Source organism: Melitaea cinxia, chromosome 15, assembly GCF_905220565.1.
Source record: "Melitaea cinxia chromosome 15, ilMelCinx1.1, whole genome shotgun sequence".
NCBI lineage: Eukaryota > Metazoa > Arthropoda > Insecta > Lepidoptera > Nymphalidae > Melitaea > Melitaea cinxia.
In genome coordinates, this window is record NC_059408.1 from 13,351,057 (window position 1) to 13,364,926 (window position 13,870).

A 13,870-nucleotide genomic window follows, 5' to 3' on the forward strand; every position below is an offset into this window, starting at 1 on the left:
TTCCAGTACAAGTGCGCGCTCGACCACCTTGCTCTGACAGGTGATGCGCACGCGTCGATCGGGAAACGGAAACTCCTCATGTCGCATTGTCTTGATCGTTTTAAATTGTTACATTTTAATTATCGAGATAAGGACGCTCAAGGTCGGGAAGTCCTGTTCTTGGAATTTTCTAATACATAAATGTATATATAAGTAATACGATAAGTAACTAAGTATCTACGAGTATATGTATGGTATTTTATATATGTAAGTATGTAATTAAGTAATTCTTACTATGTTTTTCCCTTTACTTCAGTATTAATTAATAATTTAGTATTTTATTGAAAAAAGAAGTCCAAAGGCTGTCTGTTATTATTATTCTTATTATATTAAAAATGTAGTGAATATCACTTGGCATATCATCGGCACTTATTGTTAGAAAATAATAAATAGTAAAATCTGTGAAACGAAAGAATAATATTTTGTGTTTAATTTGTTTGTGTACGTACCTCGGTTGATTTATTTTGATTTAAACTCCTAAAGCCTAAATATTAGTCATCTAAGGCAGTAAGGGTTAATTAAGGCAGTAAGGTAATTTAGTATATTTAGTGAAATATCTTACAGAATCTGTATGAAAATTTAACTCATAGTACGACTCACAATAGTACTCTATTAAAACAAAATTATCAGAAAATCGCCAAAAATGTAATATCAAAAAATGAAAAATAAAGGCGTTATAATACAAAATAAAATAAAGACTAAATTTGCTGAGTTTAATCTTAAATCAATCTTGAAATATTCTTATAACATTTTCGTACACGTCCAAATACGATTATTTTACAATTTTACTGCACATTGCAATCCGTCCGCTAGGGTTGCCTCCGACGCGATGGCGCCGCGGTCGGTCGATACCGCCCTACAAGTTCACTAAAATAAAACAAGTCGCCTATTTGTTCTTTGAATGACCTTTAGCGAATGACAATACAAGGTTTTACATTCTTGTTTATTGGTAAAAATGTTGTATAATATGTAAGAATTAAGAAAATATAATTTATTGTTATAGTTATTAAATTTTGTTCTGTTGAAACTCAATGCGACTAATTTAAATATTAAAATGTAGTAAGTATTCAATATGTATTGTAAATATAAATAAATCAATAAACGCTTCACACTCAACGGCCCCCAGTAGGATTTCCTCCCGTGTCGGGGGTTCGAAAACACACGCAATACACAAGCACAAACACCCAGACCACGACAAATATCTATATGGCCAATACAAGTATTTGTCTTGAGCGGGGACCGAACCTGCGACCGCGAGCGCAACGCAAAGCGTCGTCAATATAAAACAAATCTCATAATAAGTAGGTAATAAGTAGATGTAACTAGCACAGTTTCAGCTTGGTTTAAGGTGAATGCTGCAACACCACTTTTCTACTTTAATGTAATATAAAGAAGTAAAAATAATCTTTAACTAACCTTTATATTATAGGAAAACAATAAACAATGCATTTTATTATGAATATAAAATTTCCTAACGTAAAATGATTTTTAAACCCCAATTAGTAGACAGAAAATTAACACAAACAAACAAATTAATAAACCTTACTGCTTTATTATAAAAAGTGAATTTAGAAATAAATTTTGTTTAAAAGTATTTACGGTGTAATGTTGTGTGATTTCCTTGTTTCCTGCATTTGAACATTCGAGTGAAGTTGAACTTGAAAGCTCGCCAAAATGTACGTATCCGACTCATACCGAACTAGACAGGTTGTCGTGATTATATTAATCCAATACCCCTTTGGAACTAATGAAGCCGACCGATGGCGGGATAACCATTCAACTGCTGGCTTTCAAATACATAGACCGCAGACCGGAAGCAGCGTGTTAACTTCTTCTTTTGTAGGATAAACGATTTTGTCAAATTTGCTAATTATTATACCAGTCAGCAGTCACAATAGTGTAAATAAATGATAGAGTATTTGTACTAGTATGTATACTATCGATTAATTGTATTTTTTCGCTTCAGCCTGCAATATCCCACAACTGGGCAGAGGCCTCTTTCCCCATGTAGGAGAAGAATCAGAGCTCAATCCAACAAGCTGCTCCAATGCGGGTTTCCAAATATATTCCCTTCTATGGCTTAACGTGCTCTCCGAGGCACGATGGGGAGACTCACAAATACTGCACAAACACCAAGACCAAGGTAAACATCTGTATGGCCGATACAAATGTTTGTCATGTGTGGGGTTAGAAACCGCAACCGCCAGCGCAACAGTCACAAACCGGTGCTGTGAAATGGTCACACGCATCACGATAAAGTGTCATAATGTCTCAATAACTAATTTCGAAAAATTAGTAATTATGAACAATTTTTTTTTTAATATGGTTCCCCGTAAACCTAACATTCCGTAGCTGTAAAACTGCTCATGTACTTTTGGGCTCGGATTCGAATTCTATTTTTATGTTATTTGTCACCAAAGCTTATAATACTGAATTACGAACGAGGGGTTTAGTTAAACATTTTTAAAAGAATTATATAGTAAAATAATAATACTAAAAAGTATGTTATTGGATAAAAAGCTTTTATATGCGGAAAGGAAGTTGGTCAATTTTACTAGTTTAATTTTTTGAACTACTACTGCCATCTATATTATAAATATTAAAATACTATGAAATGCTTATTAACAACACTACTCAACAATAGGTGGCGTTGAAAACTTAAAACTGTACCAAACATCTCTAGAACTACCACAATTTGGAGCCAATTCTAAATTATTTTATCATTCATGTTATAATCGCTTTGGTCCTTTGACGTTTATTCTTATACGTATCTGTCAGTCCACCGTTCTACTCAAGTAAGTACTATTAAAAATTTCAAACATTTTAAAATCATTCAACAGACTATGATATCGTTACTCAGTTGTATACAAAAGTAAATTTTTGTAGGTTATGTGATATGTCTCATTCATGCTATAATTTTACTTTTGCATAAACTGTGTTAGTCACAACGTGAATAACCGACTTAAATGTTATTATGTAAGAAAACAACAATTTTTTTGTGCATTTTTTACTTTATATACATAAAAGATACCTATTTTACTAATCTCTATCATTCTTATTAACCGACTTCCAAAAAAGGAGGAGGTTCTCAATTCGACTGTATTTTTTTTTTTTTTTAATGTATGTTACATCAGAAGTTTTGACCGTGTGGACCGATTTCGACAAATGTTTTTTTAATCGAAAGGTGGTGTGTGCCAATTTGTCCCATTTAAATTTATTTGAGATCTAACAACTACTTTTCGAGTTATATCTAATAATGCGTTTTTACTTGACGCTTTTTTCGTCGACCTACGTTGACGTATTATACCGCATAACTTTCTACTGGATGTACCGATTTTGATAATTCTTTTTTTGTTGGAAAGGAGATATCCCTAGTTTAGTACCATGACAAGAAAACCAGGATCTGATGATGGGATCCTAGAGAAATAGAGGGAAACTCTTGAAAATCCGCAATTACTTTTTACTGGGCTTACCGATTTTGATAATTTTTAATTTAATCGAAAGCTGATGTTTGTCATGTGGTCACATATAAATTTTATTGAGATCTGATCACTACTTTTTGAGTAATCTGTGATAACGCGTAGTTACTTGACTATTTTTTCGTCGATCTACGTTGTATTACTCGTCGATGTAATTGAAGTCGGTTTTTTTTTTCGTTTGTGAGCAAACACAATTATTCAAATATGAATTTGTAATAATAAACATTTTTTCGCAAGATTATTTACTTTGATATTTACAAATCAAACGACTAAATACTTTATTTCTGCTTCAGGCTTTTCTCTGGACCTTGAAAAAAGTGTCATAATTAAATAATTAATTGTTTGTCTCATACTATTAAAACTTAAGTAATTATCCAATAAAAATTATAAGAGCTGTATTATTAATGTAAATTTAATTAACGTAATTTCCCTTTTTTCAACAGACTTCAAAAAATGAGGAGGTCCCAATTCGACAAAATTTTTATAGAGTTTAACGCCAGTGTCCGTCTATGTGTCTGTCTGTGGCATCAAGTGTTTTTTTTTTTTCGTGTGAAAGCGAGTTTTCTTGCGTTGATCCTTAGCTATATAGCATCTATTGCATATATATTTATATGTATAACGCTTAATATGCTTGATTTTCTTTACGTCACACTAATATATATTTTTATTGCACTTATAATTTTTGTACAATTATTCATATACAAATTTAATTAGCAACGGTTGACTTATCTCTAGAAGAGATCTCTTCCAGCCAAGCACTATGATAATGATAAAGATGAAAATAGTGATACAGTTGAAATATTTGTGAAATTCTTATCTTCAGTAACGCGCTTGTTTTACGCTTATAATTATTTATCAACTGCATTTAACTGTTACGACTTTGACGACAAATTTATACGTTTTAGCCAGTCCTGGATTAGCCTCTAAGCTATTTAAGCGATTGCTTAGGGCAACCCGTCTAGGGATGACCGAGAAAAAATAAACGAGCACACAAAGGTTTAAGCATTTCAAAATTCGCGCGTTTTTTACGATACGTATTCACTTTTTTTTCAATTACTTCTTTGTAGTTCACATAAGGATACAGGGCATGGAAGATACATGGGAAGATTGCTTAGGGCATCAAGTTACCTTAATCCGGCACTAGTTTAAACTTACATAAATGGAGTTAAAATGAAACTTAGATAAACTTGTACAAATATATATTTTTAAGAATAAAGGGTTTTAAAATGCGCGTGGCTACGGAATCCAAAGAATATAGCTCGTCTTCCTCTGTTCCCGTGGGTGTCGTAGGAGGCGACTAAGGGATAGCATAGTTCCACTACCACCTTGAAACTTATAAAGCCGACCGATGGCGGGATAACTATCTAACTGCTGGCTTTGAAATACATAGGCCGAAGACGGGCAGCAGCGTTTTAGGTGCGACAAAGCCAGCCCTGCGGTCACCAACCCGCCTGCTCAGCATGGTGACTATGGGCAAAACACATGAGTTCGCGCTATATTTGGCGCGAACTTGTGGAGGGATGCCTATGTCCAGCAGTGGACTGCAATAGGCTGAAATGATGATGATGATAATGCGCGTGCTCGCGATGTGTCGATCGGAAGTTAAATAAAAAATGGTAAGAAGGTATATATAAAATAAACTGGACCGCAAAAAAAGGGTCGATTAGAAAATCTTCAATATCTTCAAAAATATCTGAACTAGCTTTATGAAATAAAGTCTATAAAGAAAATTAATGCCACATAAAATACATAAAACCTTTTTATTTATTTTTGATAATTGTTAAAAAAACTGAAAATGTTAAAAAATAATACTTTAAAAATAATGGTCGTTTTTGAATTTAGAGCCGGAAAATTCAAATGAATTGTTTCGGGTTTGTTTTCATGAAATTGGATCCAATCTTCGAAGACCAAGAACAGACTGATCAAGGTGAACAACAGCGCGAGAGGATCGCTTTATGGCGAGCGCTATAACCAAGCTGAATAGAAGGAAAAGTACCATACGGTGGTAGCTCTGTTCACTTGCGAGCTGGGATTTCTTCTTAAAGCTGCACTGAGCTAGTGGTGGATAAAAAATGGAACTTTAACTTATCTAGAAAGAAAAGCCATTGAAATTATATATACGATGTTGGTCCATTTTTAGTGGACATGGGCAAGATTGGCAGTTTTATGCAAGACAATGCCCGCCCGCATATAGCTCACATTGTGTTAGCCTATTTTGAAGGAATCGGTATCACACACATGAAGTGGCCAGCACGCAGCCCTGTCTTAAACTCCATTGAGCATATATGGGACGAACTAGGACGACGTGTACGTCAGCGGAATCCGTCGCCAATCACGCCACGTTAGTTAGAATGAGCTCTACCCTGTGGAAAAACTCCGATATAAAATGTTAAGTTCCATTAGGGATCCTGATAGATCTATCTGGATCGAGAAATGCCTAGATAAAAATTGTATTTTAACGTATCAAATTTGAATAAAGTATTTGGAATCTCTTTTTCAAACACACAATAGCTTACAATAACTTCCTATCATCATCGCTAGAACTTTCAGCTGAGTAATAAAGGAATGGCAGAATATTTCGCAGCATCGCCTCAAAAACCTAGTAGAAGTAATGCCAAATCGCATAACAGCAGTACTGCGAGCTCCCGGAGGCAAGTCAAAGTACTAAAAAGCGTGAAAACGGCACATCTATAACCAATCTACATTTACAAAAATACTGAAAAAATTACGCATTTTTATTCATTTTACATCTATTCAAAATAAAAAGCTTGAATTCATTTCTTTTTTCATTTAAGCACATTAAAATATTCTTTAATTTAGTCTTTATTTCATAAATAGTTTTAATAATTTAATACTTTTATTAATAAGTACTTTTGAAGATCCGGGGCGAGATGGCGAATGCTACCGCGACCCCATCTCGCCCCGCCCAGGCGGACGACTGCTCACACGTGGTGGTTTTTTAGTCAGTAGGAGTCTGACATAAGCCCTGGCGCCCCCGCGCCGGAGGCTATCCATGATGGATTTTCCCCACGTAAAAAAAAACAATTACTTTTGAAGATTCCTGCCATGAGTGGGACGCTCCGATAGATACGGCGAGCCGTCAGGCCATAGTGGCTATTGTAGGTGGAGACCTCTCGTTTTCGAGCATCGTCCGCTCCATGCTTGTCAATGAGAGGTGCTAGTCGGCCGTGGCATCCTTTTGCGGAAAGGTCATGGCGTATCATGGCGGTCATGGAGGCTGTGGAGCGCGAGCGCGAAGCGGATGCCCACGCTGATGCGTTACACAGGAGGTGACCGGTGGGTAAGAGACACCGCCACGCGCTCCTTAACCCTCCGCAACAGAGCTGATGCCCTTTTCCCGTCTTCCGCGTTGACGATAGAGTACTCTCAGTGACCTTGAGCGCTCTATAAGCGATGACGGCCTGCACACGGGTCTACCGTCGGGGCGTCACGGTTGCATGCGTTAGCGATCCTGTGGCGCCCCACAATGACGGTTTAAGTTGGTAGTCCCTACGCTTTTTGACCGCATCGGGAGCCCCACACTCCTGTCACCTCCGGACGGTGAGGCTTGTGTGTAAATGCATTTCCCAGCGGAAAAAATATACCCTAAGTTACTCCATATTACATCAGATATCTGCCAGTGAAAGTCCCGTCAAAATAGGTCCAGCCGCTTCAGAAATTAGCCGGAACAAACAGATAGACAGACAAAAATTGTAAAATATGTTATTTTTAACCGACTTCCAAAAAAGGAGGAGGTTCTCAATTCCCCCTTTTTTTTTATGTTTGTTACTTCAGAACTTTTGACCGTGTGGACCGATTTCGACATTTTTTTTTTAATCGAAAGGTGGTGTGTGTCAATTTATTTATTTGAGATCTAACAACTGCTTTTCGAGTTATATCTAATAATGCGTTTTTACTTGTCGCTTTTTTCGTCGACCTACGTTGTATTATACCGGATAACTTTCTACTGGATGTACCGATTTTGATAATTCTTTTTTTTTTTTTGTTGGAAAGGAGATATCCCTAGTTTAGTACCATGATAAGGAAACCAGGATCTGATGATGGGATCCTAGAGAAATCGAGGGAACTTCTTGAAAATCCGCATTAACTTTTTACTGGGTGTACCGATTTTAATAATTTTTGATTTAATCGAAAGCTGATATTTGTCATGTCGTATCAATTTTATTGAGATCTGATAACTACTTTTTGAGTAATCTTTGATAACGCGTAGTTGCTTGACTATTTTTTCGTCGATCTACGTTGTATTACTCGTCGATGTAATTGAAGTCGGTTTTTTTTCATTTGCGAGCAAACACAATTATGGTATATGTACCATGTGTATATCCATAGATATTTAGTAAAAATCTGTTATTTTAATATTACAAACAGACACTCCAATTTTATTCATTTGTATAGATGTATAGATAATTTTGCTTATTTCAAGACAAAAAGACATGTTTTTGTTAAACTTCTCTGTGTAATTTAACTACTCGTTGACCTTATTAGCAATACAATAAAATGTATACCTAATTTCAGGTTAATACATAATAAGTACCTATAAGAGATGGCACTAAAACGCGTTTTGATTGTAAACAAAACGTTTCCTGCGGCAGGACTGGAATTGTTAAAAAATGAGTGAGTATGTTTATAGTATTTTTCTCTAAAATATATTTTTTTTATACGTAGTACTGCCTACTATTGGGTATACACCTACTTAATATAAGATGTGACTTAGACGTGTACCTAGAATCAATCCACTCTTGGTAGTTACTTCCACTTTACGTACGCTTCAGGCTGTAATATCCCACTACTGGGCATAGGCCTCTTTCCCCATGTAGGGGAAGGATCAGAGCTTAATCCACCACGCTGCTCCAATGCACTCCAATGCAATTTACGTACCCGTCGATTGAATTTTTCAGTCATAAATTAAATTATAATAGACAATTTCATTTGTAACAGTCTATTAAAGTAACTGTCGTTTAAAGTTGTAACCGTGTGTCACAACAATATATAATTGATTAAAGCCGGGTTCCTATAAAGAACGAGTCATTTTTGTTACAACACGACTGGCTTGAGTTTAACGTCTTCGTTCGAAATCTTGAGAAAGCGTACCTAATTGAATATAAATATAGGAACGAACGTAGAAATAATAATAACAAATTCTTTACACCAGAAAAAACAACTAAAATAAATGACGAATAAAGAAAAAGTAAAAAGGTGAAAAGGAACCAGGCTTTAGTAATATAAATAATTTTCGGTTTGTTTCAGAGTAGAAACTGTTGTAGTACCACATTTCGACTACAACAACGAAAGTCTACCAACAATTAAAAGCACTATCCGTTCTGGATTCGACGGCTTGATATGGAATACGAAACATCGTCTCAGTGAAGATATATTAGATTTAGCCGGTAATCATTTTCATTCATCAATTCATTTGGATTATTGACATCCAACAGTGCCAAAGTAGAACAAATGATTTCGCCAATATATACAGTCGAGAAGGAGATATAAGATAGATGGAGCCTAAGAAGTTTTACTTCAGTCGTGTGGTCTAAAGCACACTTGTTTTTTTTTTTATACATACAAGCTTACTTAAATTGATAAATTTATAGTTTTGTGGCGACTCTATCAGGACCCGGTCCGGTCCAGATCAGGATAGCCTGATGTTAAATATAATCAAGTATGGTAAGGCATACTGGATCAGGACCCGGTCCGGTCCAGATCAGGATAACCTGAAAGAAATTACACGACGCGACTGACCCTGAATCACGCTAATAATGTTTTTAAGCGCACTTAGTATATTTACAGTTATCAGGGCAGTCTAGCAGGGAGTCCTTTTCTACACAGTGGAGTAGTCATAAGTTATAGGAAATAGTTAATTAGTAGTTAATTATTAGAAGTTAATAAATAAAATTTAATTAATAATAATATTTAATTAATAACATAAAAATAAATAGAAATAATTAATATTTAAAGTAAAAACATTGGAAAAAATAAACGGAAATAAATATTTTTGATATGATATTCAAAAATGTTTAGAATTCCTAATGTGTGGGTAACACAAAAATAAAAATCGTACATATTGGAAATAAATATAATTATGTTAAGTAACATATTTATAATATCTATTCGCTTTTTTTTTTGTTAAACAATTTTTTCAAGAATATACATTCGTGTTTTTTAAAAGGACCGAACCGAACCGGCTGATCAGGATGAGATGAGATTTCCTGATTTGGATCCGATCAGGAAATCTCACCTCATCCTGATCAGGTCCAGACCAATCATATGCGTTACATGCCTTATCTAGCTAGTCCTGATCAGGCATGCCTGGTCCGGTCCTTCTAAGGAAGACGAAAAAATTTCTACTCGGCTTACTGAAAAGATAGAAATAAGCTAACAGATACATGTTTTACCATCTAAATGATTACATATACTTCGCATTTAAGATCTTGTAATAAAAATCTAATGACACGTGAATTTAATTTTAGTAAAAAGTTAAGTTCCGAGGCTCGTAAACGAAAAATGAACCGTCTTCAAACAAAAATTTCATTATAAATACTAACGGTCACATTTTGATAAGCAACTCGGTATATATTCTCCTAACCATAAAAATACATAAAAAATTTGTTTTTAGCAAAACCTCGGTGCATGCACTATTTTGCAGTGGGATCTTAGACCAGATCTGTCTGTCTTTTGTTTATAATATAATAAAGTCACTTTTTTTAACAAGATTCCCCACAAAATTACATTAACATTAAATAAACAAATCTTTTTTTCATGTAGCAAATGACCCAAAGACACGATTCTTCTGAAAATTCAGGAAAAAAAACAAATATTTGGGAGTGCGGAGGAACAGGTTGTGAGGTTCTCGTCCGCCATCGCAAAGGGAGGATCCTCCGACAAGACGGAAGTTGTGTCTGGCGGGCTAACGCCCCGACGGTTGTTGTCGGGATCTTGTAATTATACTCAATCACTTTGATAACTTTGATAGCGCGATGTAGGATACGTCAGTTTTATCTAGTTTGTATGCCGCTAGCTAGATGTTGCCACAAATACAACTAAATACAATCAAAATAATGGTTATGAAACAATGTTTCAGGACCTCGACTAAAGGCTGTGTCGACGATGTCATCTGGTGTCGACCAAATAGACACCGATGAGCTGAAGAAGCGCGGTCTGCTGCTGGGAAACACGTCAAAGGCTCTAGACGACGCGGTGGCTGACATCGCTGTAGGCCTAATGATTGGAGCCGCGAGACGTTTTAAAGAAGGCGTTAAGGAGCTTGAAACGTTAGTTTCTTAGTATAATTAATCCACACATTATTAATTCAGTAAACTGAAAAGTACTTCGTTAAAACAAAAAAAAATAAAGTTTTTTTTACAATAAATTCATCATCATCGTCATCATTCCAGCCTATTGCAGTCCACTGCTGGACATAGGCCTCCACAAGTTCGCGCAAAAAATGCGTGAACTCATGCGTGTTACCCATAGTCACCACGCTGGGCAGGCGGGTTGGTGACCGCAGAGCTGGCTTTGTCGCACCGAAGACGCTGCTGCCCGTCTTCGGACTATGTGTTTCAAAGCCATAGGTTTCAGCGGTTTCACAATAAATTCCTTGGTATCTACATCTTTTTTTTAGGAGGGCAAATTGTAACCAACAATTTTGCTTTACTTAAGTTACATACAAATAAAAATCTTCAAAGCATTTACTAACAAATTATGAATGGCTTTCAGAATAAAATTTAGCCTGTAACTTTAACTATACGTACGGCTCGTTAATTTTAGTATAAAAGAGTTACAAATGTCTCACCTCAGAAATATTTGTATTTATAGTATTTTAAAAGCATTTTATTTTATTTCAGTGGTAATTGGAAGTACGGAGTCCAATGGATGCTCGGTCAGGACATAGTGAACAGTACAGTTGGTATCGTGGGCCTGGGCGGCATCGGACAGACCATCGTCCGGAGACTTAAAGGCTTTGATGTCGCCAAATTTATTTACAGCGGACGCACTGATAAAAAGGAAGGTTAGGCTATATTTCAGTTTTCAACTTTTTTTATACTTTATTTTTGTGTCTTTTAAATTTAATTAACGGGTTTTCCGTTCGACTATATCACGTTTTTCGTCATATATTCATCGATTTAGATATTTTTTAAACTAAAACTACAACACTGTGACTAGTGACTAGACTCTCTAGGGCCTAGGGTGGCCCTTTAAAAATTTAAAACAATATAAATGTTGAATGTTATATTTTCGATCTATACTCTATCCCTTATTTATAAATTTTATATAATTATTATAATTCAATATTTATATTACAGCGATAGAGTTGGGAGCGACTCGCGTACCTCTAGAACAGTTATTGAAAGAAAGTGATTATGTCATTCTCGCGTGTCCACTGTCGAAGGAAACGAAACACATGATAAACGAAGAAGCTTTAAAAACCATGAAGAAGACGTCAGTACTTGTTAATATAGGAAGAGGAGGTAATTTATACTTTTTTTATATATATTTAAGGCTATCTTTCAAACGTCAAAATGGCGGGTAAATATTTTTTGCGACATACTCGTATTATTTATTATAATATTACTTTGTGTGTTCTCCACTCTAAGTGACATTTTCGGAATCAACCGTGCTTCTCTGGCACAACCAACCAATCAATCAATTATTTTGTATAATTATAACTTTATAAATTTTCATAGTCATAGTCAATGGCAGATTTTTTTTTCATTCATTTGGGAAAAAACAAGTACCCACATATAATATTTTTTTTTGGCAAATTTAATAATTTTATTTAATACAATTTTATTTTGAGTACAGATTACATGAAAATCTACCTATCTGATAAATGTTTAAGTATATAATAATATTAAAATATGGGAACCAAAGGAAAGACTTGCTGCTAGTTAACATTTAATGCGGAACTGATTTACCTTCATTAAATATAATAATTTGATACAAACATATTTCGTAGTACCCACACTAGTCGGTACTTACATACCCCACCCCAGCCTCCTATATCTTTTGATGTATACAATATTTTAAATTGCCCAAAGTGTTAAAAACTGCTCAAATTACATTTATATTGCTTAAGTACAGTTTGGAGCAGCTCGAATTCCTTCAAAAGATATAGGAATTTGAAAGTATTGATAAATATATTTTTTGTCAACGACTTTATTGATTTTTAATTAAATAATTGAAGGTGACTAATTTTAAAGGCCAACATAATTAAATTAAGCTATTGAAAATCTATCGATTAGTATTTTTTTAATTACAAATATCATTATTTTGCAGACTGGGGTGGGGTAGGTTTAGTTTATTTCAACATTACCACAGGCTATACACAAGTATATTTTAATGTTACTACAGATTTAATATTATCTACACTCTACTCTCTATCTTACGTTTTATTTTTAACTCTTATGGTATTTTTAGATCTTATAGATCAAACAGCATTGTACAATGCTCTAAAGGACGGCGAGATTTTTGCAGCTGGATTGGATGTCACAACACCAGAACCTATATCGAAGGACGACCCCATCGTATCTCTACCCAATTGTTGTAAGTGAAAATTAAGTATTTTATAAATGAATAAAAATTCCCTTACCAATAAAATTAGCCCCCAGTAAGGTCCTGTATCAAGTGACAAAGAAGTGAGGAAAAATACATAGGTCTAGACTAGAGCATGACAGATTGTAGTCGTATAACTTGACAGTGTTGCCACCTATAATAATATTAAAAAGCTGAAAAGTTTGTTTGAACGCGCTAATCTCAGATAGGTAGTCCATTTACTAAGCTATAGGTACAGGCTATATAATAATATTTAGTACGTTACTTCCACGATTTCACCAGCGCTTACTAATGTTGAGTATATAAAAAAATCAATAAATCTTTAGATACTCACTTATACACATTATATATTTTTTTCAGATGTACTGCCACATTTAGGTAGCGCTACAGTCGAAACTAGAAATGCCATGGCTAAAATATCTGCTAAGAATATACTTTTAGCCTTAAACGAAAAACCAATGATGTTTCCTATTCCATTATAATGTCATACGTGTTGCAGAGAAATAAGTTTATGGAATGCCAAAAAAAAAAATAACAACAAATATGTTTTAATTTAAATAAATATTAATTACATTTATTACATTTCAGTAGCTACTTTTGTTTTTTTTTAATAAAAATTAAAAAAAAAATTATGCTAACAAGAACAAGTAAGAAAATTAGAGTAGGAACTTAGGAAGTCCCCGACTAAAAAAAAGGTCAGGCTCAACCAGATACTTATCTGGACCGGATCAGGATAGAATGAGGCATCCCAGATCCGGCTCTATGAGGACCAGGTCTGGTCC

General features: G+C 34.8%; 1 protein-coding gene and 1 long non-coding RNA gene across 3 annotated transcripts; both read left to right on the forward strand.

Annotated features, from left to right (window-relative positions):
- Positions 1-2,748: 2,748 nt before the first annotated feature.
- On the forward strand, positions 2,749-8,113 carry LOC123660099. 2 transcript variants are annotated; one of them, XR_006744131.1, is made up of 3 exons: positions 2,749-2,834; positions 3,962-4,035; positions 8,055-8,113. It is a non-coding gene; the product is annotated as an uncharacterized LOC123660099 (long non-coding RNA). The 2 variants fall into 2 exon arrangements; XR_006744132.1 differs by lacking the exon at positions 8,055-8,113 and having other exon boundaries at positions 3,962-4,194.
- A 596-nt stretch (positions 8,114-8,709) lies between these two features.
- On the forward strand, positions 8,710-13,664 carry LOC123660182 (glyoxylate reductase/hydroxypyruvate reductase-like). The gene is made up of 7 exons (XM_045595283.1): positions 8,710-8,735; positions 8,787-8,926; positions 10,618-10,807; positions 11,381-11,544; positions 11,840-12,004; positions 12,954-13,079; positions 13,449-13,664. The coding sequence occupies exons 1-7, from the start codon at positions 8,710-8,712 to the stop codon at positions 13,568-13,570; spliced, it is 933 nt and encodes a 310-aa protein (XP_045451239.1). The 3' UTR covers positions 13,571-13,664.
- The last annotated feature ends 206 nt before the right edge of the window (positions 13,665-13,870 follow it).

Coding starts and splice junctions, on each gene's coding strand:
- LOC123660182 (XM_045595283.1), top strand. CDS start 8,710: ATGACGAATAAAGAAAAAGTAAAAAG. Junction 8,927..10,617: donor AGATATATTAGATTTAGCCG/GTAATCATTTTC, acceptor ACAATGTTTCAG/GACCTCGACTAAAGGCTGTG. Junction 13,080..13,448: donor CGTATCTCTACCCAATTGTT/GTAAGTGAAAAT, acceptor TATTTTTTTCAG/ATGTACTGCCACATTTAGGT.